This window comes from Pararge aegeria, chromosome 20, assembly GCF_905163445.1.
Source record: "Pararge aegeria chromosome 20, ilParAegt1.1, whole genome shotgun sequence".
In the NCBI taxonomy this organism is placed as follows: domain Eukaryota; kingdom Metazoa; phylum Arthropoda; class Insecta; order Lepidoptera; family Nymphalidae; genus Pararge; species Pararge aegeria.
In genome coordinates, this window is record NC_053199.1 from 4707376 (window position 1) to 4735294 (window position 27919).

Here is a 27919-nt window from a genome sequence, read left to right on the forward strand (position 1 = left end):
TATAATATAGAAACCGTTTTACCAACAATCAACCAATCAGTAATCACTAGTTTCTGTTTACAATTTTCTTTCAGCTTTGAATTTGTTCAGCAAACTTGCCGCGCAGTAACCGCAAATTACAGTAGGTGCTTATCTGTTGTGTAGTGAAGTTGTGTTTTGCGAATAAAAGTGGATAGTTTAATCGGCGGAAAATATGCTTCGAAAATTGAGTAAAGTTGTACAGACACAAAAAGCCAAGTTCGCAACAGCGGCTGCTGCCGCTCCGCATACGAGCCCCGAAATATTGTACACTGGGGTAAGTTATCTTTTCTTCTTTGTTTTTAGATAACAATAATTTTGTACATACTTATTTAGTAAATTTATTTTCAGAGCAATAAAATGTTATTAAAAAGAAATTGTAATTCTATTGTTATTATTGTTGGTTACATCGGTACGATAATGGTTTTAAAGAAATTATTTATACCTAAGGTTGTTATCGTCTTGAAATGTCTTTGTTCTAAATTTAATAAGAGATTAAGTGGATTTCATTAAAAACACTTCAAATATTCTAAACCATTTTATTTAAACCAGACACATACCTAGCTCTATCTAGTTTTTAACCATCTTGGGCTAAAAATCGGTTATATCGAAATTCATTTGTGCGAAAACCAGTGAGGCCTTCGCAAGCACAATATAAAATTCTTCAATCAGAAAATGAATATATTGAGTCCCCTGCACAACAATCATCATTTATTTAAACCAGACACATACCTAGCTATATCTAGTTTTTAACCATCTTGGGCTAAAAATCGGTTATATCGGTTATACCTATTTTATATAAAAATCCGGAATATGGAAAAATTATGTTTCTCTAAATAACCTAGCAGGTTATTTGTAAAACAGTAGTTAGGTTAGCTTAGCTATACACTTCAAAAAATTTGAAAATGTAATAAGAATATGTGGATAGAATAACGTTGGACCCTTTCTAAATCTGCATAGGTAAGTGCAGGTAGGGTTCCGCAGTTGCATGTTAGCAACTGCGGAACCCTACCTGCATTGTGCGTGATTTATTTATGTTTTGTCCGTTTGTCTGTTAATCTAGGCTAATCGTGACCAATTAAATTTTTCCAGGTTTTTGACGACCAGGTAGAGGATTATAACCAAAAATGCATGAAACTAATTACGCAATTAATTGCGAACCGCCTTATTTTGAACTCAATTAAAACATATTACCTATTCAGAGTTGGTTTATTAATTAAAAAATATAATGCAAGGTGTATTATGACGAAGCGTCTCAGTAGGCAATAGAAAGCCTAAACAGGATTTGAATTTATGAAACAAGATAATTACACAGGGAATTTACACTGCGAAACTGCCTATTGTTTAACATCAGGTAGTTTCGCAGTGTAAATTCCCTGCAAGATTGCAGGGAATTTACACTGCATGCCCGGTATGGTAAAGCAGGCCGCACACCAGGCATACATTTGTAACTCGATAATTGTAGCGCTTCATTTGAAACGCGACACATTTAACGCCCCCATATATTTGTACGTGAGCACGCACACCGAGGAAACATTTGTGCGAAAACCATTATGTTAGGCCTTCGCAAGCACCATATAAAATTCTTCAATCAGAAAATGAATATATTGGTTCCCTGCACAACAATCAAACGAGACTCCTCAGTCTGAAAGTCAATATGTAATGTTACATACCTTAAAGTGATGAGCAAACGCTCTTCAGCCGAAATACACTCTCTGAAGTGGGTAATTTATTTTATTAAACTTAATTTAACTAAATTTAATAATAGCTTGTATGTGTTTTCAGACATTCGATAATATAACTGGAACTTCATCGGATTGTAATTCTTGCGAAATTTTGAAATTCCCGTACATTGTGCAATCTTGATTAAACGGATGAACCGAATAACGTCTTTTTTTTCTCATTAATCGCCACATCAAGAAATCTTCGTCATCAGACGATGATGTCGACATTCTCAAAGCGGTGCCACGCTACACTGTGCTTCCGTTGTGCGCATTTACAATACATTTGTAGCGCATACAATTGTTGCGCAACTATTGTGGCGACGTAAATAAAATATGTATGCCTGGTGTGCGGCCTTACTAAGTCGAAACTTACTAGGTACCTACGTCAAATTATGAAATCTGGAAGCAAGTTTTTGAGTTTCCATATTTAAAATTGGAAATGAATGAATGAATAAAATTTTATTATACTCAAAAGAAAACAGAAACACTTTAAAGCGTGAAAACTTAGGTATACGATGTGGCAGCCTCAGTGGCGTGCACTTCATACATGCACAAAGCATTTTATATAACTCGTATTGGAGGCGAATTTTTACTTTTTCTACCTACTTTATGCATACTTTGGTCGAAAACCCTGTGCACGCCACTGGACAGCCTCCATAAGAAATATAATCCATAGAGCATGTCTAAGGTAGAGCTCCATCTACAAATTACATTATCATCCTTTTTTAATGAACACTTAAATATAGAATTCCAAACGTCTTCCAGCGTCTCACTGGAACTCGTTTGATGTTATCTGTCCTTTCTATCGAGGGTCTTCTATCGCTGCATTTATCGGTGCGGAGATTATCAATTTTCCTGACCCCGCGGTTATCATAACCGCTGGAAGCGCCTATTTATTATTATTTACATTCTGGCGCAACGGTAAGCGCTGTGAATTTAGGTACCTCCTACTAACTCCCGGGTTCGTTTTCCGGCAGGGGTAATTTGGGACATTATAATTTCTGAATTTCCTTTGGTCTGGTATGGTGGGAGGCTTTGGCCGTGGCTTGTTACCTACCATTCCACCGACAAAGACATGCCGCTAAGCGATTTAGTGTTCCGGTGCGATGTCGCGTAGAAATCGATTAGGGGTATGACGACCGTACTCCCTAGCAGGTTAGCCCGCTACCATCTTAAACTGGATCATCACTTACCAACTGGTGAGATTGCAGTCAAGGGCGAACTTGTAGTGGAATAATAAAAATGGCCAGGAACAGCGGGACGATGGTTGTTTATCTATGCTTTCTGTCTAAGTTATGCCCATTATTGACTATGCTGGACAGGCGGGTTATTCATCGCAAGATATACTGCTGGCACCGTAAATCCCTGGAATAATGACAACTTGCTGTGGCATATGTTGCCAAAGAACCTGGGTATCTGATCAGCACGGCTAGCCCACAAAGGCAGGAGACAAAAATTATATCCCCCGTTACCGTACCCTCGTTTACACATATATTATTTGGATATTATTTCCACTTGTGCGCCAATTCTCTGAGAGTAGATATAGCTGTGGGAGAAGATAAATTTTTATCCTTTCCCCGGTCCCCTGTCCATGCTAGCCGTGCTGGAGAGTTCTCCTCCGTAATAAAAAAAATTTAAACAATATTACAGGCGTAAGATTTTTCTATTACATTTTACTACTCATAAACTTAGCTATCGTTTATTGTTGGCATTTGTATAGAAGGTTCAAGGCCAACGGAATGTTTGGTCCAATACCAAACGGGTCACTAATTGTTACTTATCTACCTAACACCGAGTCACCTGTTTTACGTATTCTACACAGCCTTTATCGCCTTGACTGTTACTAATTTTATGCTAATCACACTCTTTAGTCAGAAACCCTGTATTTGTAGGAGATACATAAAAAGAATATTGAATAAAATGTTTATTGATGTGAGTAAAAATGTTTATGCCGAAACAGCAAAACTGTGATAGAAAAAGAATACAGTAACCTTTTATTTGTGGTATGTACGCCAGCCGGTCAAATTTGGCAAACCATAGCGTTTAACAGTAAAAAAAATCGCAATGTTCCTACTTCCTGCAACGAGAACCTATCTTCGCCTGATTTTACCTAACCGACTTCTATAGCTGTAGTTTCATGTCCATGAGCTAACCTACCTCGCAACTAAATATGAAACATGCCGAATTTAAAACAAATTACCCCCAATTTACATTCAAATTAAATTTTTTAAGTAAGTATTCCTATGAGCCCACAAATCTGCACTGGGCCAGCGTGGTGTAGTACGTCCTTAACCCCTTTATCATTATTGGAGGAAACCCGTTCCCTGGGCATGTAGGGGGCCGGTAGTGGGTTGGTATGACGTTTTTTTTACTTAAAAAGAGAGAAATGAAAAATGAATGAAAATGAACTGGAATGATTGGATGGACTTAAGCTCCGGTTTCGGAGCTAAACGTGCGTAGAGAGTATTTGCCGAAGACCTGTTTGGTGTGTTTCTCTAATCCTTATACTCATAAGGATTAGAGAAATTATAAATGATACCACACAGATTCTCCTCGCGGATATAGCAAATTAAGCCTAATTTTAATAATATATGTATAATGGAACTCCGCGAAGTAACGCCTGCTTTTATCCAATAGATGTACCAGAAAATGTAAATTGTAAACAATCTTTGACGTCAAATGCATGTTGAGGAAAGGCAAGTTAGTAATTCTCGGAAAAGCAAGCTCTTTTCATCGCCTACACTAACGTAGTTTGCTTACATTCCTTATCTAAGATGTATTTAGCTTTGAAATGAATGCATTCTGTAACGTCAAAAACATCTGTCTTATAAAATCTTTTTTCATAATTGGATCACCTTATTCTTTTTACAAAGACTATTACAGCCATAGAATACAAAAATCCTTACGAAAAGTGTTTTTTATCATCTAGATTATCTCATGCAGATAAGCCTTGCCCTTTGCTGCATGGTATTTGGATGTGGTATGTTGATGTTTGGATGGTGTAATGAAAAGTTAGAATTCATCTGCGGCCGACTCCCATTGCAGTTCAGTTTCAGGCTCCCGAAGATTTCGTAGTTGCCCACGGGAGTTTACTCATGGACGTAAACTCGGGACGTAAAACGGTTTAAATCGCGGGGAACCGTTAGTATTTGTATACGGTGACTTTTTTTCGCCTGAAGACAATGATCCAGTCCAAAATTAAGGAAATTCAACTAATACTATGGTGTATCAAAAGCAGATATCTCGAGTGTACATCGCGCGGTGCGGCGGCGGTGTTAATTAAATCATATGCGGTCATTTCATATAGAAAAAATTATACTCGAATATTTGATCAGTTGCTTTCAAATTTCTAAATGCAGAAATTAATGTTTCCATTTTGTTAAAATAGGAGCATAGGTATGTGACATAACAATCATAAAATAAACGAGTCCACCTGCCATAACTTCGACAAAGCTTTGGACGAAGATTGAATGTTATCCTTTTCTCGGGGAGAAAAAATATATCCTGCCCATGCCAAAAAATCTAAGAACGATCTAAATAGTAAAAATATAGCCACAATCGAAGGAATAAAAAATAATAAAGATACCATTATATAAATAATATCAAAACTACGGAAACAATATGGGTGTCTATATTATACCTTAAAGAAAAGTATTTAAATGCACTTAAAGGTATGAAAAATAAACTAGTGGTCATTGAGATTTTCTTTGTATAAAATTTTAAGTATTTTGTAACTCTTTTTGAAGATGTCTATTTGTAGTTTAAAGATATATATATATATATCTCTCCCTTTTCGTGACCTTGACAAAAAGCATTGATTGAGTTGAACTACTTTTATCAACTTATTGAAAGTAAGTAGGTACACAAGAATATTATGAAACCATTTGAGTTCGTGTAGTTCACAATCGAAACTGCTTATCACTTATGTATTGTGATAATGAAAAACCGTACCTACACTACCGTATTAACTTCACGCGTTAGTTATGCAATGGAAATAACGATAAATGTGATACAAAAAAGATATCTTAAAGATATAATTATATATTATACAATAACAATGCCATAATAAAATGTATGTTTCATACGTACATTTTTTATGACCACGTAAGGAAAAATATATAATCCATCTGATTTTCACTCTGCTTGCGAGATAATGAAACTGTTATTTATTTATTTATATTCTTATTCTAACACATCATCACAGAATACTTAAATATTCTACATATAAGTGTAGCTTTTTTTTTTAAAATAATCATAACATCCTTATGCTATATCCTATCTATTCCCGTAACAAATAACCCACATTGCTATCCTTGTGTATTCACTCAGAGCGCAACAATAAAAATCACATTCCTCTGATATGACATTGAGGACGCGGAGGGCCCGCGTCATTGGTTATATACCTACGATTGAAAGAGCTATGTTAGGAGTATCTCTACGTGATCAAATCAGAAATGAGAAGATTCATCGAACAACTAGAGTTACCGACATAGCTCAACGAGTCGCGAAGCTGAAGTGGAAATGGACGGGGCACATAGCTCGGAGAACCGATGGACGCTCTAACGTGTTTCTGGGAGCCGCTGGAAACAAGCGGCCCATGATCGTGGATTTTTGAACGCCTTACAAAAGAATTATGTCCAGCAGTGGACGTGAATCGGTTGGAGTGATGATGAGGATACCTATTGTAACTCCAATTAAAATGTCTTTCGATCTTACCTATATAAGGTACGTTTGAATATGATTTACAGTAAGTAGGTATAAAATATACCAATAATCAGATATAAAATTTGTGAAGATATAGTCAATATATGAAACTTAACTGCGTTTCCTTTTTCATAGATTTTTTCTTTTAAACAAATTGTTAAATTTTTTTGTCAGCAGATTTCGATTTGACTGTCAAAAGTTTTGTCATCAGATTTCGATTTGACTGTCAAAAACATTTCTCAATAGGTGCATAAAAATCAAAAGCAATTTTAGCCCGCTTGCACAGTCTTTAGAACTTTATAGGATTGGAATTTTAAATTTTGATTTTGATTTTATTTATATATATATATGTAAATATAAAAATGTTATGTTGGTTTGTGTACGCTAACTCAAAAAGTTCTGCAAAGATCGCGCTGAAATTTAAGCATGATATAGGTATAATACGCATCAAAAATTGTTTTTATCTATTTTTCTCAACCAATCAATCACAATGTGCCACAGCGAAGCGTGGCAGGGTACAGCTAGTTTGTTATAAATTAATATTTTTTTTATAGTACCTAATAATTGACGGAACAAGTAAATGGTCCACCTGATGCTGAGTATAAAACGACCGCCTATAAACAGAGCCATACTTCACGAGGCATGCAAGGAGCACATCCACGGGATACGCAACAGTCGCCGCCAGCACCACATTCCTAGTGCATCGATTCTGCGACGGTCTTTCAAGCGTAATGTCCATGTTTCTGCGATCCCCTGACCGGGAACCGGGAATAAAAGATGTTTACCCCCGTTTATTGTTACACATATTTGGATATTATTTTCACTTGTGCGCCAGTGCTATATTTTGATCCGTTTCTCCTGAAAAAATTGTCTCCTGTCCATGCTGGGCATGCGTGCTGTCCTTGAACATTCCGCGCTGTGTCCATCAATTTGAGGCTAAGGTTTTAAGTACCTACAATCAGTGTACGACACTGATTGTCGCAATGCCTAGTTCGGTAAGGTGATTACGTATCTCGCGACAGCAATGCGACAGGCGTAAATCTTGCAATCACTGCTGTCAAACGTCACTTTTCCATACAATAAATAAACAAAAGTGACGACGCATTGCTGTCGCGAGATACGTAATCACCCTGCCGGTCTGAAGGGCGTGGTTGCCGGTGTAACCACAGGCTTAACCCCTACGCCTCAAATTGATTGTGAAGATTGATCTGTTTTCATGCTGTGGTTTCCAACTTAAAAAAAAAAAAAAAAAACTCACTCACTATAAAAATCGAGTTACTCAATTTATCTATTAATCTACAGCTATTCATCAACAATGAATGGGTGAAATCCACTGATGGCAGAACATTCAAAACTGAGAACCCGACCAACGGAAAGGTGATCGCAGACGTCCAGCAGGCGGGAAAAGCGGACATAGATAAAGCGGTTAAAGCTGCAAAAGATGCGTTCAAGTAAGTTAACTGTTTAACAATTACTAGCGATTCACTGCAACTTCGTCCGCCCCATGGTCCTGATACTTGTACTAGTCTCACCGATTTCACCTACTGGTAAAATCCCGGTATAGCCCTATATGCCCGTGTTTCTACCAGTCTACGATTGAAAGTATGCATAGAACGTGTAAATGAAAACCGAAATAATACTTCACTGGCTTTAGAGGTACATTATGTACTGTCTCCGAAACTTATATTTGGAACACAAAACCTAATAGTTTTTGAGTAAACCACTGCTATAGTTTTTACTAAAAGAAATCAGTGACGGCCCTAACATCACCTGCAAAATTAAAATGTGACTCCTGTCACATTAAAAGGTACACGTCGCGTAGCGTAGATACTATGCGCGTGTCGGTCTTCTATCTTCAATAGGGTTGTCATAAGTAAACACTTAGAATGTTTAGAATTCGACAGTATGGAAAAATAAATATGCTTCTTTTCATTTAATATTTTTACAGGGTGATTCCTTATGAAATAACCTTATGCATCCTTCATCATTATATTGTAATTCAGTTACACGTTGTATATGTCTTGATTTTTATAATGAGATAGCTAGCATACACAATATACCCCGACCCAGCGCGTCGTGTCGCTAGCCCCGAGCCTATTTATCAGCGCGCCTTTAAACAAAAAACAGGTTCTGCAGCTTTCTTGTCAGTAGATATACCTAGTTAGATAGATGTATAGATTTATAACAGCGATGATAGCCTAGTGGTGAAAATAAAATTTGAGAGGTAAGTAAAAAAATTATATAAATATTAAGTTTCATTATATACCTTCAAATTCATATTCAAAAGAGTTCCTAAAGAATTTCATATATATTTCACAAACTTCTCAATTTTCAGAGTTATGTGCGTTTTTAATCAAAAATATCACTTGCTTCATCTGTGAAAGAACAAACGTCGAACAAAAAAGAAAACATCGTGAGGAAATCTGCATGCCTTTGCTCCATAATGTTGTAAAATGTAAACATTAACATCGTTTAGTCGCGTGAAGTCACTTGGCCAGCGTGGTAGACGGGCTACGCTCTAATAAACCCCTATAATTCTAAATAGGTTATGCGTTGAAGCGCGCAGTGGGTACGCACTTTCGGGGAGTCGAGTTCGAATCCCAGCGCGCAACTCAAATTATGTGCGTTTAAGAAATTAAAATATCACTTGCTTCATCGGTGAAGAAAATTATCGGCACGCCTGAGAGTTCTTTATAAATTTCATAATGTTCTCAAAAGTGTGTGCAGTCCATCAATCCACATTGCGCCAGCGGGGTGGACTTCAGCCTAAACCCTTCTCATTGTTGAAGACCTGTGCCCTGTTGTAATAATAAATAAATAAATATACTAAGACAATGCACACATCGCCACCTAGCCCCAAAGTAAGCGTAGCTTGTGTTATGGGTACTAAGATGACTGATTTGCTTTTTTTTATGAATAATATATATAAATTCTTATAATATACAAATAAACACCCAGACACTCAACAACATTCATGTTCATCACACAAACATTTTTCAGTTTTGGGAATCGAAAACAGGCATGACTCAGAAAGCAGGGTTTCTCCTTACTGCGCTAATCGGCCGTCAAATAACGTTACTATACGTATAATTACTATAGTATGATAATATTACCAAAACAATTTTTTGAGGTGTAACTAAAAAGTTCGCTTCAAGTAGCTTCCAGTAGAAAAAATATTATACTTGATAATATATAACATATTATTGAGTTTCCATGGTAACTAAAATAGGAAAAAAAATGTGTTAAGTGTTTATTCTCATACTCCCCCATACGTTTATGTTTTTATTTCTTTATCTTGATGCATTTTTGTGTAATCGAGTTTCAAATCGCAACCATTCTAAAGAAGTTTCACTTCATAAAAATACCTCTATATAACCTCCTCCTATTTTAGTACGGTTAAAAATACTTGTTGCGAGTATGTCACCGTTACATAGTAACAATATGTTTCTTGTTATTTCGAGCCCACTCAGTAGGTAGATCCGGTCTATTCTTAATTTGTACTACTTGACAAGTTTTCAATTATTCATTGTAAAGTCAACATCTCCTGATGATGCTCCGGTTTCGGAGCGAAACGTGCGTAGAGGGTATATTGCCGAGGATCTGTTTGGTGTGGGGTATAAGGATTGAAGAAATTATAAATTACACCACACAGATTCTCCTGCTTTTCGCGGAGTATAGCAAATTAAGCTTAATTTTGATAATATATCATGGATTTCCGCAAAGTAACGCCTGCTTCTATCCAAGTTTTCAATATTAAATTACCTACTTGCCAAGTCAATATTGATTTTTTAGTACAATGATACTACTTGAAACGTGAGACTCGATGACGTGAGGTATTATTTTATACTATAGGCCTCTCAGAAATCAAAATAATCATGGGCCTCTGACCCACCGCTGGGATCTGAGCGCAGACCCACGACGCTGCCCCAATCGGTGTATTGCCAACGACAATTTCTATTACAACATAGCCCATGTCTCCAATTTCATTGGTAAATGTTGATGCAGTCGATATGAGCGGGCTAACGTGCTATGGCTGTGACGTATTAAACCACACCTCTTTATAGGTTTCTACACGGCAACGTACCAGAACTCCAAATGGCTTGACAGTTATTTTACAATCGGATGGACAGTTCCAGACCTATAATGTATATAGTATATATAGCGATGCAACTTTATAATCGACTAAGGTATGCGGGCATAAAATACTCATTTGCTTCAATCACCCACAATTTGAACTCAATCACATAAACTAAGTTCAATTAATTAAATATTAAACGTACCAGGACAATACACACATCGCTATCTAGCCCCAAAGTAAGCGTAGCTTGTGCTATGGGTTAGTACCCATAAAATATTCACCAATATTTTTATGTACACATTAATACTTATAATATACAGATAAACACCCAGACACTGAAAAAACATTTACATACTAACACAAACATTTCCCACTCGTGGGAATCCAAACCACGGCCTTGGACTCAGAAAGCAGGGTCGCTGCGCACTGCCCACAATCGAACGATTGTCAATCAAACATTGACAATGGTAGTAGAAGACAACCATCGTTGCCTTAATGGATGGGAACGGCTTTGTCAGATCAGACCAGACAAAATTCAGAAATTTTAAATTTCGAAATTGCCGACGTCGATCAAATCCGGGACCAACTTACCTATAAGACCATCGCGGTCACTAATGCGCCAATCAGTCACTTAAAAATGTTTTATTCAAATCTAATATTTGAAACTTGAGTTTTATAATTAGTAATAAAAACACCCGGAATAAACAATTAACAATGGTAATTCGTATAAGAAAATTTAACAGTCACGATTATTGCTGAACCGAGATGACTTCATCTACGAGTACCTACCGTATATCAAATCCTGTATAGATATATGGTACTCTTGTTTTTTTTATAATATTTTTAGCTCTACAATATGCGTAAACTAAGTTGGATCGACAAAATAAATCGCGTGCGCAGATATGGTTTTTTTAATACACTAATCATATTACTGCGTATATCCGTGGTTATTTTAGGAATTCCTAGTGACATTTTATTGAAAACCTGCTAAAACCTTTTATTGCTGTAAAACTGTTATTCCTTCTAAATATGTAGGTAATAATATTGTTTTATATATCAATACAAATAAATTACAAAAATAACACTAGTGTTTATTCTACACAGAAGCGTTTTACGTCGGAAAAAGAATACAATTAAATGCAAACGCGGGTGGAATGTGTATAACCACAGAACCGAACCTTATTCAACTGTTCTGTGGTATAAATTATAATCTACATTCTACAATAGTTCAATACCTATTAAATCAATTATATTCTATATCTATTACTTGAAATGGCATGCACAGAATTTTTAGCAGGAATAAAATAGGGAGATGGCATAAAACCATAAACGAGTTGTATATTTTTTTTTTTTGTAGGCAATCCTTTGAAGGATTATTATTCATCAAAAATTTCGATTCATCATCATTATTTATCTATTACCGGCCCTCTACCTGGCAGGGTGATTACGTATCTAACGATAGACGTAAATCTTGCAATCTTTGCTGTCAAACGTCACTTTTGTATTTTTATTGTAAGTATGCGAGATTCACGCCTGTCGCAAGCCTGTTGTGTGACTTAATCACCCTGAAGGTCTGCTCTCAGACCGAGGCTGTACACTAGTTTCCTCTCAGAATGAGTGCTTAGGTTGTAGTCCAACACGCTGGCTGGGTGCGGATTGGTAGACCTCACACACCTTTGAGTAATTTATAAAGTGGCATCCAGGTTACCTCACGATGTTTTTCCATCTGAATTAAAGCAAATGTAAAATTGTTAAATTTAGAAACGCACGTAACTCCGAAAAGTGTCATGTGCGTGCCGGGGATCGAGCTCTGTCCCACAAAAGCGCGTCTCAAGCTCCAACCACTGGGCTATTACCGTTCCAAATTTCGATTAGTACATATCATTAGTAAACATAAATAATACGGACACTGGAATTTATGTTACCTAAATATCATGTCACCCTATTACCGGCCTCCTCCCACAATGAGGAGGGGCATGTCTTTCAACTAGAAATGATAACACAGGTGTGGCTGCAATAGAACTAGCAAATTAATTACTCCCGATTAATGTATACTTAGGTAATTTCTAATTACAGTGTAAACTCTTTATAACGAAACTCGAGGGACTGAGCATTTTTTGTCGTTATAGAGAGTTATCGTTATATGGAGTGAACAAAAAAAACCAAATTAATAAGAATTTTTAATACAAGAATTTTTAAACGCCTTCCAACGTCACTTTTCTTTTCTCCCTTTTCAATCGCACGTATCACACAAATTTTTTCGTCAACACTAATCGCTTTCCGTTTACTGGCCATGTTAACAGTTTCAAAGTAGGTTTACGACTGATAATACGATAGGTACCCAGTATGCTTGGTCGAAGACCATCACTTCCGAGAAAACAATGCGTCATACTGCACGTGTACAAGGCAATTAAGGATAACAAAAGCTAGACCGACCTCGGATGTTTCGGAGCTTCAAAGTCTTTTGTTACCTGATAACATAACATAAACAATAATACCGATAATAAATATTTACTGTCTACAAATATGAACACATTTCTTCGTAATAGAGAATGGCGTATCGCTATAAAGAGTGTTTCAATATGTGAGTTTTAACGCAAACCAACCAACTTGGGCTCACTCCAACGTTATAGGGAGTTTATCGTTATAAAGGATAACGTTATAAAGAGTTTACACTGTAGTTTGAGAGTCTTTTTGCCGTGATTACTGTAAAGGTGGGTCAATATAATTAACAGTGTTTGTATGAATGCAACGCCAAATGTTACATATATATACATAGAGTGTATGCACTAGGTATGCAGCAGTGGCGTGCATAGAGGGTATGCGCAGGGTATACAGTTATAAATACTTAAAGGTAGGCTTTTTATAACTCTTACAATGCCTATCCTTAAGCTTTTATAACTCGTAATGAAACTTTTCTTCATTTTATATCATCTGCATACTCTGTGCATACCCTGTATGCACGCCACTGGTTGTTATGACTAGTACTTACTTTATAGAATAAGTACGAGCTGTAGCCCGTGTTCTCCGTCCGCGTTTAATACGGGTTCTTAAAAATCCCGTGGGAACCGTTTGTTTTCCTGGGATAATGGGTATATACCTAATATACCTACATTAAAAATTTCAACCCTGACTTTCAATATAGTTTACAAGTAATAGTAATTATCCTAATAGCCAAATCCTTACATTTGATACCCATATCGGTGAGGGTTTTGCGAAAAAATATGTAATCCGCCATTTTATGGCGGCGGCCATCTTGGACCGATTATCATTAAACATAACCCTCCCAAAGTCCCTACTAATTCACCTTTCTAACAAAAAAAAAACAAAATCAAAATTAGTTCATCCGTTCGAAAAATATGATGCCACAGACACGTCAAACTTATAACACTTCGTCGATTTTGCGCCGGGGGTTAAAGCGAGTAGGTATATAGTATATTAACAATTATTCATTGTAAAGTCAACATCTCCTGAGAATGCTCCGGTTTCGGAGCGAAACGTGCGTAGAGGGTACATTGCCGAAGATCTGTTTGGTGTAGAATATAAGGATTGAAGAAATTATAAATTAAAGCAGGTAAAGCAGGAGGTACGGTGTGTACCTCCTGCTTTTCGCAGAGTATAGCAAATTTAGCTTAATTTTCATGATATAGTTATAGTATGTTACCCTCCGTCCTTTCAACTAACTCTGTGCCAGAAATTAAGTTAACTGGATGTTTAGTTAGCGCGTAAAGTAAGGACAAACAAACAAACACACTTTCGCATTTATAATATCAGTAAGAATAACTGAACTATGATCAAAATATATTTCTAAAGTCATAAATCATTACATTCGACAGGCTGGGGTCAACATGGCGGCAAATGGACGCATCGCAGCGCGGCTACCTTATCAACAAGCTGGCGGATCTTATCGAGAGGGACCGGGCTTACTTAGCTGTAAGTTTATCACACTTATGATTATAAAATAAATAAAAATATACATATTTATTATTTACTAGCTGTTGCCCGCGACTTCGTCTGCGTTTGTTTTTGTTTTTTGATGTGGCATTAAATTTAGTTGTAGATCTAAAAATATTTAAAGTATTCAGTATCGCTAAGCCTTAAATGAGGGGGTTGCTGCTGTCCGCTGAGAAGTTCTGTCCTCTATCTCCAACCACAGTTTGGGTAAAATTAAACACATGTTATAACCTTTTTAGTTCGAAATTAATTATTTAAATCGGTTATAATTTGTCGGAGTTATGGTGTAAAATCGTCAAACACTCATCCCCTCACCCAAAGGAACCGAGCTTAATGTCGGGATAAAAAGTATCCTATATTACTTCTAACACTTCCAAGAATATGTGTACAAAGTTTCATGAGGATCGGTTAAGTAGTTTTGCGTGAAAGCGTAACAAACTAACTTACATTGACATTTATAATATTAGTAGGGATATAATAATAGTAGGGAAGTAGGGATTCATAAAAATATTCATCAGTCACCTGAGTAACCATAACACAAATACGCTTACTTTGGGACTAGATGGCGATGTGTGTTATGTGTGACCCCCACTTCTTCATCATCATCATCACATCAACCCATTACAGGCCAACTACAGAGCACGGATCTCCTCCAACTGTGGGGAGGGGTTACGGCCGTAGTCCCCCATGCTGGACCAGTGCGGATTGCAGTTCCACATAATGTTCTCAGAACAAACTCTCAGGCATGAAGGTTTCCTCAAGATGTTTTCACCGTTAAAGCAAGTGATATTTGTATAACTTTAAACGCACATAACTAAGAAAAGTTAGAATGTGGCCCAGCTTCCATTTTCCCCATTTTCCATTTTACCTACAATATGAGTACCTTCAAATCAAGAGTGAATAGGCATCTTCTAGGCAAGCGCGCTCCACCTTAGGCCGCACCATCACTTAGCATCAGGTGTGATTGTAGTCAAGCGCTCGTCTATAAACAAAACTCGAACCCCCCGAAAGTGAAGTCCAGCGACCTACCTAATGGCGCTATGACCGCTCGTATATTATTTCGATATTCTTTCCACACGTGCATCAATACTTGGATAGTTGATAAAGCTGTGGTAAAGATCAAATTATATGAACATAACAACCAAACAACAATTGCAAAATAAATTGCAATATTGTTGTATTGTTAGATGATATAAATTACCGATCAACAGCAATTTACCGAACAATGTAGGTACTTTCCTAACTAATGTTATAAGTACATTCTTGAAATTGCATTTGATGACTTGGCTCTGCGTCCTATATATTATTATTATATAATGCAACTGCGGTTGGCAGTCATAAATAATAAAGAAAACTTGCGGTGTCATTCAGATTATTGTGATAATTTTACTAAGGGTTACCACTACATTCGTTAGCCCTTTTAGACATTTTTGATCTAGATACGGCAGCAGCAGTGACGTGCACTCAATACATGCACAAAAGCACTGCTTACCCTAAACTATTTGTATAACTCAAAAATGCGAAGGATATTTCCGATTTATGGCATCTCCCTTCTTTATGCATACCCTGGTCAAAAACCCTGTGCACGCCACTGGGCAGCAGGTATCAGTTAATACCTCAGTAGGTATTGAGTATTGACCGAAAGTTACAACCAGATAATTCTAGTATACTTCTCAGTTAAAAAATTATGACTGATTTATTAGCAGTAGTGCTAGAAATTCAACCATAAATAGAACCTAAATAATGATCGAATTTATAATTTATTAATTTAAATTAATTCAAAATTATTTCGTAATTTTTTTGAAAAAAATAAAAATAATTAATAATAATATATTTTTTTTATTTATATTTATATATTTGTATAATTTTTAAATCTTATTTATTGCACCACCTACCTCTTTTCTATGTTTTTTCCTTTTACGCCATTGGTTGCCTGGAAGAAATCGCTATGTAGCGATAAGGCCACCAAATTGTACTCTCTTGATATTTATTTATATCTTTGTAACTACTTTTTGTTTCTTTGGTGTACAATAAAAGTGTATTCATTCATTCATTCAATAGGCAAATTATGTTAAATTATGTTAATAATTAATAATGATCAAATTTATAATTTATTAATTTAAATTATAAATTTGTTCATTATTTAGGTTCTATACCATACTTGTTTAGTCACAGATTTTGCTAAGGCATATATTACACTGACACTGTTAATTCAAAAAAATATTAGAAAAGTATATATGCGTGTGTGTATGTCACACGCATATATACTTTTGTAATTTTTTATAATTGTTTTACATTTATTATGCAAAATTAAAAAAATATTAGTATTCTGCACTCCTCTAACAATGTGTAACCTAATTACGAAATAATCTTGAAGGGTGCATAAGTATATTTAATAAGAAATCACCCTGTAAAAATATTAAATCAAAAGAAGCATATTTATTTTTCCATACAAACTAATTCAAAAAATTCTAAGTGTTTACTTACGAACCCTATAGACTATAAAAACCCGACCCGCGCATAATACCTACCCTACGCGACGAGTAACTAATAAAGTGACAGGAGTCATATGATTTTAATTTTGCATGTTACGTCAGGGCTGTATCTGATTTATTTCAGTAAAAACTATGCCAGTGGTTTACTAAAAAACTATTAGGTTTTCTTTTTCACAGATAATTTAAAATAAAGTTTAAGCTAAAAAAGTAAGGAAAATTATTGTTTACTTTATAATATGAAACTGATTTACGTATGAAAAAATAAGTAGACTTTGTGGCTGCCGGTTTGCTAATTATTTATTATATGAATTCATTTAAGTAATCCGTCTCTGTTTTTTTAGTTTGTTGCACCCCTAGATATGCTCACAACACGTAACATGCCGTTTATCGTATAAATTTGCCACGAGTACTTAGTAAGATTTACTCGCTCGCAATCTAGGATTCGTTTTCCGAGTAGGTATCGGAATACTGGTGCATTGGAATAAAATGAATCTTAAATATATTATTTTAAAGGTCAAATTTGCGTACACTTATGTAGCTCGGGCTTTTGACAACGTTTGTAAAACAAAAATCAGAAGTACAGGATTTGCGACTCCGAAACCAGTACATTAGAACCCACATGGATACATAGAACATGATAGATAGATAGAATGAACCAGAACATTAGGTCCATTTTATTTTGACGATACAGAGTTTGTTCAGTTTGTAAATTTAATATATATTATACAATAATCTATATTTATTATGGCATTATATTTTGATGTTTGTCTTTATTTTGACGTTGTCCTTCCTATCGACTTTGTGAACAAATAAATAAATAGATTAAAATCATTCTGTGGTGTAGTGCGAAACTTGCCCCTTTTCGGTAAGAAATAGTATATTATCTACATGTACGAGAGAATTCGACCAAGGCTTAAAAGGATTTACATTAAAACCCAGCGATCTAAAAATCCTATCTTGAGGTATTCAACAGAATTTGATATGATTAAACGACTCATCGATTGCGAGCGAGTTAATTTTGTACTTGGGTACCTGCAGCTGCAATCTGTAGCTACACGTATGTCGTCGCGGCGCCGTGAACCCGCGATAACAATCTTAACCTTGATAACATGTGTAAACAAGTGTCGCTAACTTACTGTACCAATTCTCTTGTACAAAGATATCTCAACTAAATTGACTTATCTAAAGATTCCGATGGGAGCTAAGGGGGCGTCCATAAATTACGCGAGGTGTTTTTTTTAATTTTCTGTCCCTCCCTTACCCCCTGGTGAGATGTCGTGAGATTTTATTCAACCCCCTCTCCAATCCCCCAATCTCACGTGAGTTTTCAAAATGTGGGTTTCTTACGTAAACGCGTTGTATTGTTATTGTAAAAAGAAAAAAACATGGATCAGTAGATGTGTAACGTCGAAGTATGAATGAAATTATTTTCTCATGAACGAATTAGTGAATGATCTTAATCGTATTAGGATTGCATTTAAAATTAACTCTTAAGCATGTACAATCTAGTTTAAATGGACCAAAATAGTATAATTTTTTATTAGTTTAAATCAGAAAAAAAATTGCTTGATATTTGCCCAGACCCCCCCCTCTCTCCAACGTAAGATTAGATAAGATTTGACTCGACCACCTCCCCCCCCTTAAAAATCTCACGTATTTTATGAACACCCCCTAAGAATATGGAGTGCTATAAAGCATTAGTGGAAAATCCCGGGTTCTATTGACGTCAGGGGCAATTTATGATTTCTGAATTTTGTCTGGTCTGGTCGGAGGCTTCGGTCGTGGCTAGTTACCACCCCATGCATATAGGCCGATTAGGGATATAGGTTTAATTTAACTGCCAACACGTTAGCCCGCTACCATCTTAGACTGCATTACTACTTACCACCACGTCAAGGCCAAATAAAAAAAAATAGCTGCCTACCACAGAAAGTGGTAAAGCAATCTAACACTAAGTACCTACAGCGGATTTGCCGATCAATGCAATGTGTAATATGTATCAAATTGTTACAAGTGTAAGCACCATCAACAATAATTTTTGTACTTACTGCGTTTATAATTACGTAATAGCTCTACAGTTACAGCTGGTAAAGAGTAATTGCGTAAGAGACAGGTTCATAGAAATAGTAGGTGCCCACTCAAATGGCTATAAAAATAATGTTATAGTTCACGCTAATAAGCTACATAACATTATTAATTTATTTAATAGTAACTGCATACTATATATACATATTATATATTTATTGCACCACCTACCTCTTTTCTGTTTTTTCCTTTTACACATTGGTTGCCTGGAAGAAATCGCTATTTCCACTTTCACCTTTTCATCATCTCACTCAGTATTATTTTGTAAGAACTGAACGCACTCGAGAGAGTCTGTGAAAAGTGTAAAAGTTGACATGCAACTCGGGCATGTGTTATGTCAAGTTTAACGGCTAACGGATTAACGTTGTGGTCAAAAATAAATAAACAAATATACCTACTACGACAATACACCAATCGCCATCTAGCCCCAAAGTAAGCGTAGCTTCTGGGTGCTAAGAAGACCAATGAATATTTTTATAAATAATATACATAAATACTTAGAATATGGATTTTTGAGGTTTTGAGGTAATTAAAAATATCACTTGCTTCGACGGCGAAGGAAAATACGTTAATTGTGAGGAAACCTGCATGCCTGGGAGTTCCACATAATGCTCTCAAAGAAATGTCGAGTCCACCATTCCGCACTGGGCCAGCGTGGTGGACAACGGCCTTAACCCCTTCTCGTTGCGGGAGGAGACTCGTGCCTTGTAGTGGGCCGGTAATGGGTCGATATGATGATGATGACTTAGAATATACATATAAACACCCAGACACTGAAAAACATTCATGCATCATCACACAAACATTTTCCATTAGTGGGAATCGAACCTACGGCCTTGCCCTCAGAGCAGGGTCGCTGCAAACAACGCCAATCGGCCGTCAAATAAAAAAAACCAAGCTAAATGCAAGTATAACAGTGTTTAATTATCTACTTAATACAATATGGTGGTAGCGGTGGGATCCAACCCTCAGGCCTATGAAGATACTGGTGCCTCAAACAACACATTACCGGAGAAACTAATCGTTTTTCTTTATCTGTGAACTAACAATTACATTTTTTTTTAAATCCACAGAGTCTAGAAACCCTAGACAACGGCAAACCGTATCTAGCGTCGTACTACGGCGATGTCGCATCGGTTATCAAGAACCTGCGATACTACGCCGGCTGGGCAGACAAGAACCACGGCAAAGTGCTGCCCACTGATGGGAAGTACTTCGCCTACACGAGACACGAACCCGTCGGTGAGAATTTTATAACCAAGTTTTTAAGAACTTATACGTAAGAAATTTCAGTCAATTAGCAGGCGCAGGAGAAATCTTAGAGTGTATCTACTTGAAATGAGAAGATCCATACAAGAACCAGAGTTACAGACAGGGCTCAACGAGTAGCGAGAGTGGAAGTGGCAATGAGCGGGGCACATAACTCGTCGGAATGTCGTTGTGTTTTGTAGTGGCGACCCTGCGCCAGAAAATGAAGCGTTGGTATACCTACAAGGTGGATACATAAAACTGACTTCTGCCCTATTTTAATTGTTCGTGAAAGCCCGAGAAAGCAACTTATTTTAAGAAAAACTTTGAATATGTATGTACCGATTTTAAGGTAAATTAAATAAATTCAAATACTCTTTATTCATTAGGCCTATCACAGGGACTTCATTCATATTACATAATCATGGTGTAATGGTGATAACTTCGTTCGACAACTAAAAACGAATGCTTAAGAGGGTTCCGAACCCGCCATGGTCCTAAGAAGAGCCCACATCCAACTTAGCCGGGTATTTTTTTTTAGTATCACCATCTCATCGTGAATTAATATTCAGCTATGAAGTTAAAGCCTTCACACCAATCTTTTTTGACGTGACAACTTCTTATAATTCGATGGAGCCGGCTGCACGCACGAAAAAACATGACGTATGCGGCGTTACCTCGATCTGAGGCGTTCCATTCAAGGCTTGAAGTGCAAGCGAGAGTGCGGAACGAGCGACAAAGAGGCACAGTTGGCCTCCGCGTTCGACATCTGTCTCTCTCTTACTTGAGTGAGCGATGCGTCCGCGTGGACAGCTTCTATACAATAATACATTTACATGTTTTCGGCAAAGATAAAGTGCAGTGAAAAGTGAATGTGGTGCCAATTGTTTATAGCAACGATAATATCTATCAAACAAATAAAATTAAAATTTTCTTTTGAAAAATGCAACCATTCCATCAGTATTTTCTTACGACGTTGTCACGTTCAACTATCGTCAGTAAGCCGACTTGACAGACAACCAATTTTTTATCGTTCAAGTAATCCTTAATGTTATAATAGGAGTTTTCTATAAGCTTACTTTGTACGAACTTGTTGATAGACATCTCAAATATTTCATTCGGTAATTTGTTATATAATAAAATGTTTCACTCAACACTCAACATAACCATTAGTAATAAAATAAAAACCGTGCTCTTTTTGCTACTTTTTTCATATCATTTTCAGTCAGAAGGTATGATTGGTGGAACTGAAGCCCAGTTTTAACAATTAATGTTCGTGTATGTACAGGCGTGTGCGGTCAAATAATCCCGTGGAATTTCCCACTGCTGATGGCCGCTTGGAAGCTGGGCCCCGCGCTAGCTGCTGGAAATACACTGGTACTAAAGCCCGCAGAGCAGACTCCGCTCACTGCACTCTACATTGCACAACTCGTCAAGGTACGTTGACTAGTGAAATTCTTCAAAGAGGTTTTTTCAGTTCCAGCATGAACAAGTTACAGTCAAACTTTATCACTTCCCAAACATGTGCGTTTCGAAACGCAGAATTAATTATTCGGTATCAGCCAATTAGCTGGACGGTACATTTGACTACCTGCGCGAAGATATACTCGCAGCTAATTAGCGCATTCGCGTCGACATAAAGGTTTAAAGATCAACTTGCAGCTAATTTCCGCGACGACGTAAAGTTTGAATCGGACTGCAACATACGTTATAGGAACTGTTTAAAATTATAATTTTTGGTTAGTTTAATTAACCGGTAAAGAAGAACAATATTTTAACACGCTATAAACCAAAATTTACCGGTGGATTAAAACCGGTTCCGAGCTTTAAAGCTGACTCATATAGTGATCCCACTTCTGATGGTAGTGCCCCTATTAAAACTACTAACTGGTAGGTAAAGCTTCGTATTCCCTTTCGGGAAACCGAATTCTTTTCTGAGTTATGTGCAATGGTGAAAGAAAACATCGTGAAGAAACTTGCATGTCTGAGAATTCTCCATAATGTTCTCAAGGGCGAAGGAATGCACTTGGCCAGCTTGGTGGACCACAGTCTTAAGATTTCTCGATTCCGAGAGGCGACCATTGTCCTATAGTGGGCTGGTAATTTTGATGATGATTGATGATTATGATGATGAATTTTTATTTGTTTCCCAGTTAAATAAAGTGTCCCGAAGCATATTTATAATGGTCGAATATTTGCCAAAGTCACTTCACCTAAATTATGGATGCTTTACCGCAAACTCATATCATACTGTCTACGTATGAAGCAAAGTCAAGACTATCGCGTGTGTAACTCTTGCAGGAAGCCGGTTTCCCAGCTGGGGTGGTGAACGTGGTCCCAGGCTTCGGAGACGCCGGTGCAGCTATCGTTGACCATCCCGATGTCGACAAGGTCGCCTTCACTGGTATGTAGTAGAGCTTTTTGTGACAGAGCTCGTCCGAACGGTTACCATGTGTTTGCGGATTATTCCTATCCAGTAGCCTTTCTACAAGATATGCTCGCTTGAGATTGAAAAGTCTAAACTCTATAATGCCAAAGTAAAATGGACCTAATGACACTGTTTTTACAGTCGCAAATCCCCTTTTTCTTTTCTGCGTTCTGATTTTTATTTCACAAACTTTCTGCCTTTTGTAGTGGAATTAAAATCAAAAAAACCATAGATAAATAAGATTCTAAACCAAGATCTTCGTGGTTAAAAAAAAAAAACTGTTACATATCTTGTTATGTGGTTCGAGTATATTTTTAAAGAAATATTAATAAAATGCAACAAATATAAATGTTCAAATTTGGTTTCCAGGTTCAACTGACGTTGGCAAATTGATCCAACGTAACGCGGCGGGCACTGTGAAACGTATAACTCTGGAGCTAGGAGGGAAGTCTCCCAACATCGTGTTTGCGGACTCCGATCTGCCCTACGCGGTGGAACAGTCACATATGGCGTTATTCTACAACATGGGACAGTGCTGTTGTGCCGGTAAGATAAAGAAAATAATTATTTAAAAATATATCATCTTAGTGTTCACAGTTTTCACCACATTCTTGGTAACTAAGTTAAAATAAATTTAAAAAATTAGATATATTGTTAAATGGATAGTAATACAACGGAAAGTAATCGGATCCTTCGGATCGCGACGCACACTACCGTGCCGAATCTTTGAAGTAACCGACGCCGACGGCCGCTTTCGAAGTTCGCAATTTATTTGACAACAAGTTTAACCACACATTACACCACCCACTTGGTATTTTGCAATCTAAGTTAAACTAAATTAAAAAAAAAACTAGGTTTATTGTTATATGGATGTAACAACGGAAAATTATCTGAATCCTCAGGATCGCGACGCTCCAATAAACAGTTCGTACCGAATCTTTGAAGTAACCGACACCGATGACCGCTTTCAAAGCGCGCAATTTTTTTGACCTAACTAGTTTTTGAACGGACTACAAAGTGCAAACGTCATGTTATTATTTTACTGTATAAAGCGGTGATAGCATATGGATAATAGTGGATAAGTCCTCGACCTTCCTTTAGGGGGGAAAGATCCCCGATACCCACCGTACTTATCAGAGCAATGTGAATTTTTAATTTAATGTATGTTAATAAAAATAACTTGTTTTAACGGTGAAGGAAAGATCGTTAGGAAACCTGCATGGCACAGAGATCTCCATAATGTTCTCAAGGCGAGCTAGGTTAGGAGTTAGCAATCAGAAAGTATGTGTATGTGTCTATATGTATGTGTCTTTGTTTCTTAGGTTCACGCACTTTCGTAGAGGACAAGATCTACGACAAGTTCGTGGAGATGTCGGCTGCGCGCGCAGCCAGGCGCGTGGTGGGGGACCCGTTCCGCCCCGACACGGAGCAGGGACCGCAGGTAAACCGAATTTTAACTATTCTCAACAAGTTCGCGTGAGCAACCTCGAAGCGGATACGTTACGGCGCACCGATGTCCCATACAAACTTGAAGATGTCCCTCGATAATATGCATAAAAATAATTACATAGTTGCGGTTTAAACTAAAAGAATCTTCTCGATTGTGGCGCAAAAAACAAAAAAAAATCTTATAACAGACGTTATTATTATTATTTAACTCTTTATTTGTACACCACTATGAAGTTAGGCAAATAAAAGAACAACAGAAATACAAAGACAGAAGTAGAATACAATAGGCGGCCTTATCGCTTCGTAGCGAGATCCGCCAGGCAACCTTTGGATTAGGACAAGATGAGCGGGGGCGGACAGGTGGTGCAAAATTATTATAAACCTACATTCAAATAGCTAAATACAAATACATAAACAAAATTGTTCAAATAAGAAATACAAATATAAATATAATAAATAAATAGTATAATAATAATATAAGACGTTCTAAGGTAGTAAACACCGACAAAGACGCGAAAGCGATTTAGTGTTCCGGTGCGATGTCGCGTAGAAACTGATTAGCGGTATGACTACCATACTCCCTAACAGGTTAACCCGCTACCAACTTAAAAATTCAAAAAATTCAAAATTCAAAATTCATTTATTTCAAGTAGGCCTAATACAAGCACTTTTGAAACGTCAAGTCTGTCCGTGTGTAGTGACTCTACCACCGGTTCGGAAGGCAGATTCTACCGAGAAGAAGCCGGCAAGAAACTCAGCAGTTGCTCTTTTCCAACATCAAAAATTAGACTGTATCATCGCTCACCGCCAGGTGAGATTGCAGTCAAGGGCTAACTTATAGTGAAATAAAAAAAAATATAAAATTCTGGTGACGTTGCGCCGTTTCAAATTTAAATAAAAAGGACGTCGTATCACGTAGCTGATGCAAACGTGTTAACCCACATGCTTGAAAAAATTAAGAAAAAGAGAGTAAAATAAATGTACGCTAATGAAATTTTAATCCAGCTGGCCCAGTGCGCATCGGTGGACTCCACACACCTCTATCTCACCTCGGCATGCTAGGTTTCCTCACGATGTTTTCCTTCAAAGTTAAAGCAAGTTATATTTTAATAACTTGAAAAAATTATTTAATATTCATTTCAAATGATAGATCGACGGTGATCAACATGAGAAGATTCTGGATCTCATCGAAACGGGCAAGAAGCAAGGCGCGAAGTTGATGACTGGAGGCTTCCGCCACGGCAAGGAGGGCTATTTCGTGCAGCCAACCGTCTTCGCTGACGTAAAAGACGATATGGAAATCGCAAGAACTGAGGTACGTTTTTGTCATTATCATGTCAGGTGGACTCCTTGTACCTTTTGTATGGCAAAATAAAATTACAAAGTTAGTAATGACATCCTTAGTCAAACAGCTCTCTTAAAGAAACTGTAAAAACATGTGAAATAGAAGCAACTTTTCTTGATAAAAAGTTGTATAATATTATGGTAAGGCTTCCAGATATTATGATCAACGAATTGTTAAATAAAAATATGACAGAAGTTTTCCTAATTATTTTCAATAATATAAAAAAATAGAAAAAAAAATCTCTGACTATGAACCATGAACGTAGATTCTTTAATTTTTATCTGCTGGATCGATTTGAACAACTTGTATAACTTGTTTTGTGGCACACAAAACAAATCATAACATATTTTAACACTGGAGTGGTTTAAAAAACAGGAAATGAGTATACATCTGCACTGCTGTAATACCTCAAGGGAACTGTCGACATAACGAAAAAAAAGACTTCGGATTACTTTTGGTAGATGGAATGGAATGGCATGGATATATTATGGAAAAAAAAATGTAATCCGCCATTTTGTGGCGGCGGCATCTTGAACCAATTTTCATCAAACTTAGCTAAGAACAATTCCTTTCGTTTCGATACGACAGCCAGACAGGAACACACAAACAATCATACGTACGCCCGCACATGCACACAGACACGATCAACGGGCGAACGCACACACAACGCACAAACACACGCACACGCACACGCACACGTCGAACATACTAGTATAATACCGCGTCTTTTGCGTGGGGGTTCAATAACACAGACGAATGATTTGATATTCCAGATCTTCGGTCCCGTACAGACGATCTTAAAGTTCTCCCAGCTGGACGAATTATTGGAGCGCGCCAACAGCTCGGAGTACGGGCTCGCTGCAGCTGTGTTCAGCAAGGACATCGATAGGGTTAATTATCTTGTACAGGTGCGTACACTCGCTTGATATTGTTTATTTTTGAAAGTTACCTTTGAGACCCTTGTGTTAAGTTGTAATAGGAGTCATAAAGCTTCCTGAGTTTTGTTCAACGCCTTTTTTAACTCGATAGTTTGGGAAATATTCATTATTCAATCAATTACATAGACACTCTACTTGTTACTACTCTGTAATGTAACATCGTCAACAGCACGCGAACCGCAACTCTAACGTGCGTGTACGCAGCGGTTTGGCAACAGGGGCATGTATTTGGTTTCACAGTGTAATGTCACATTACAGAAACAACATTATTTATTATTTTTTTTGTATGAAATAAATTAATACTGAATTTTGAAAGTTTGAATGACAGGAACATTAGTACTACTAGTTCCTGTATTTAGAGCTAAAAAGTTTAGTTGTACGACTTTTCAAAATTCAGTATAAAAATAAAAAATTGATAAATAATGTTGTTTCTGTAGTGACATTAACCAAATACATGTCCCTGTTGCCAAACCGCTGTCCTACAAGGCCGAGAGGTTTATAATATATTTTTTTAAAACCTGTATACCGGCTTTTTGAAAAAAATTACACCATTAACACTTAAAAATTTCCAGGGTCTACGTGCGGGCACGATATGGGTGAATGACTACAACGTGTTTGGTAACCAAGTTCCATTCGGCGGGTACAAACAATCTGGCATCGGGCGAGAAAACGGTCCCTACGGCATCAAGAACTACACAGAAGTTAAAGCTGTTGTTGTTAAGCTCACAGAAAAGAATTCGTAAAGTTAGTGATCATGTCCTAATAACCTCCTGACACTAATATCAACTAATACTAGTTATAAATATTTTTTTCATAGCCGAAAAACTTAATGTATACCGTCAGAAATGGGATACACAAACGTAGTTGTAGATATATCACACTGGCTGGTTAAACCATTTTACATAAACAAACCATATTGCTTAAGAGTTAAAACTCAATTCTTTCAAACCAAGTTCGAAACATACCACGTATATTATCAAAATTAAGCTTAATTTGCTTGCTTTTGAGGAGATGTTGACTTTACAATGAATAATTGTAAAGTCAACATCTCCTGATGATGCTCCGGTTTCGGAGCGAAACGTGCGTAGAGGGTATATTGCCGAAGATCTGTTTGGTGTGGGGTATAAGGATTGAAGAAATTATAAATTACACCACACAGATTCTCCTGCTTTTCGCGGAGTATAGCAAATTAAGCTTAATTTTGATAATATATTATGGATTTCCGCAAAGTAACGCCTGCTTCTATCCAACATACCACGTATTGTAAAGTGTCAACTAACACTTATTTGTGCTGAAAATAATTAACTCTTGCCGTTTTTGATGCTTGGAAGTTGTATCTATGGGTTTCTTAAATAGTTGATCTATGCATTTAGCGCACAAAGTGCCCAGTTACATAGAATAAAAAAACATACGGTTAACGGACACTAAATAATAATCGATAGTATTTTGCCTG

At 36.9% G+C, this 27919-nt stretch overlaps 1 protein-coding gene across 1 annotated transcript; it reads left to right on the forward strand.

Moving 5' to 3' along the window:
- Positions 1-27: 27 nt before the first annotated feature.
- LOC120632569 (aldehyde dehydrogenase, mitochondrial) lies at positions 28-27505 on the forward strand. The gene is made up of 11 exons (XM_039902464.1): positions 28-295; positions 7749-7897; positions 14361-14457; positions 20132-20300; positions 21595-21743; positions 22608-22710; positions 23104-23280; positions 24057-24175; positions 25334-25498; positions 26302-26436; positions 27039-27505. Exons 1-11 carry the CDS (start codon positions 194-196, stop codon positions 27207-27209), a joined length of 1536 nt encoding a protein of 511 aa, XP_039758398.1. The 5' UTR covers positions 28-193; the 3' UTR covers positions 27210-27505.
- The last annotated feature ends 414 nt before the right edge of the window (positions 27506-27919 follow it).

What these genes read in the sequence shown, in the direction of transcription:
- LOC120632569 (XM_039902464.1), top strand. Translation starts at nt 194, where the DNA reads ATGCTTCGAAAATTGAGTAAAGTTGTACAGACACAAAAAGCCAAGTTC. An exon ending in GGGACCGGGCTTACTTAGCT is followed by an intron (nt 14,458 to 20,131) that starts GTAAGTTTATCA and finishes TTAAATCCACAG; the next exon opens with AGTCTAGAAACCCTAGACAA. An exon ending in CGACAAGGTCGCCTTCACTG is followed by an intron (nt 22,711 to 23,103) that starts GTATGTAGTAGA and finishes TTTGGTTTCCAG; the next exon opens with GTTCAACTGACGTTGGCAAA.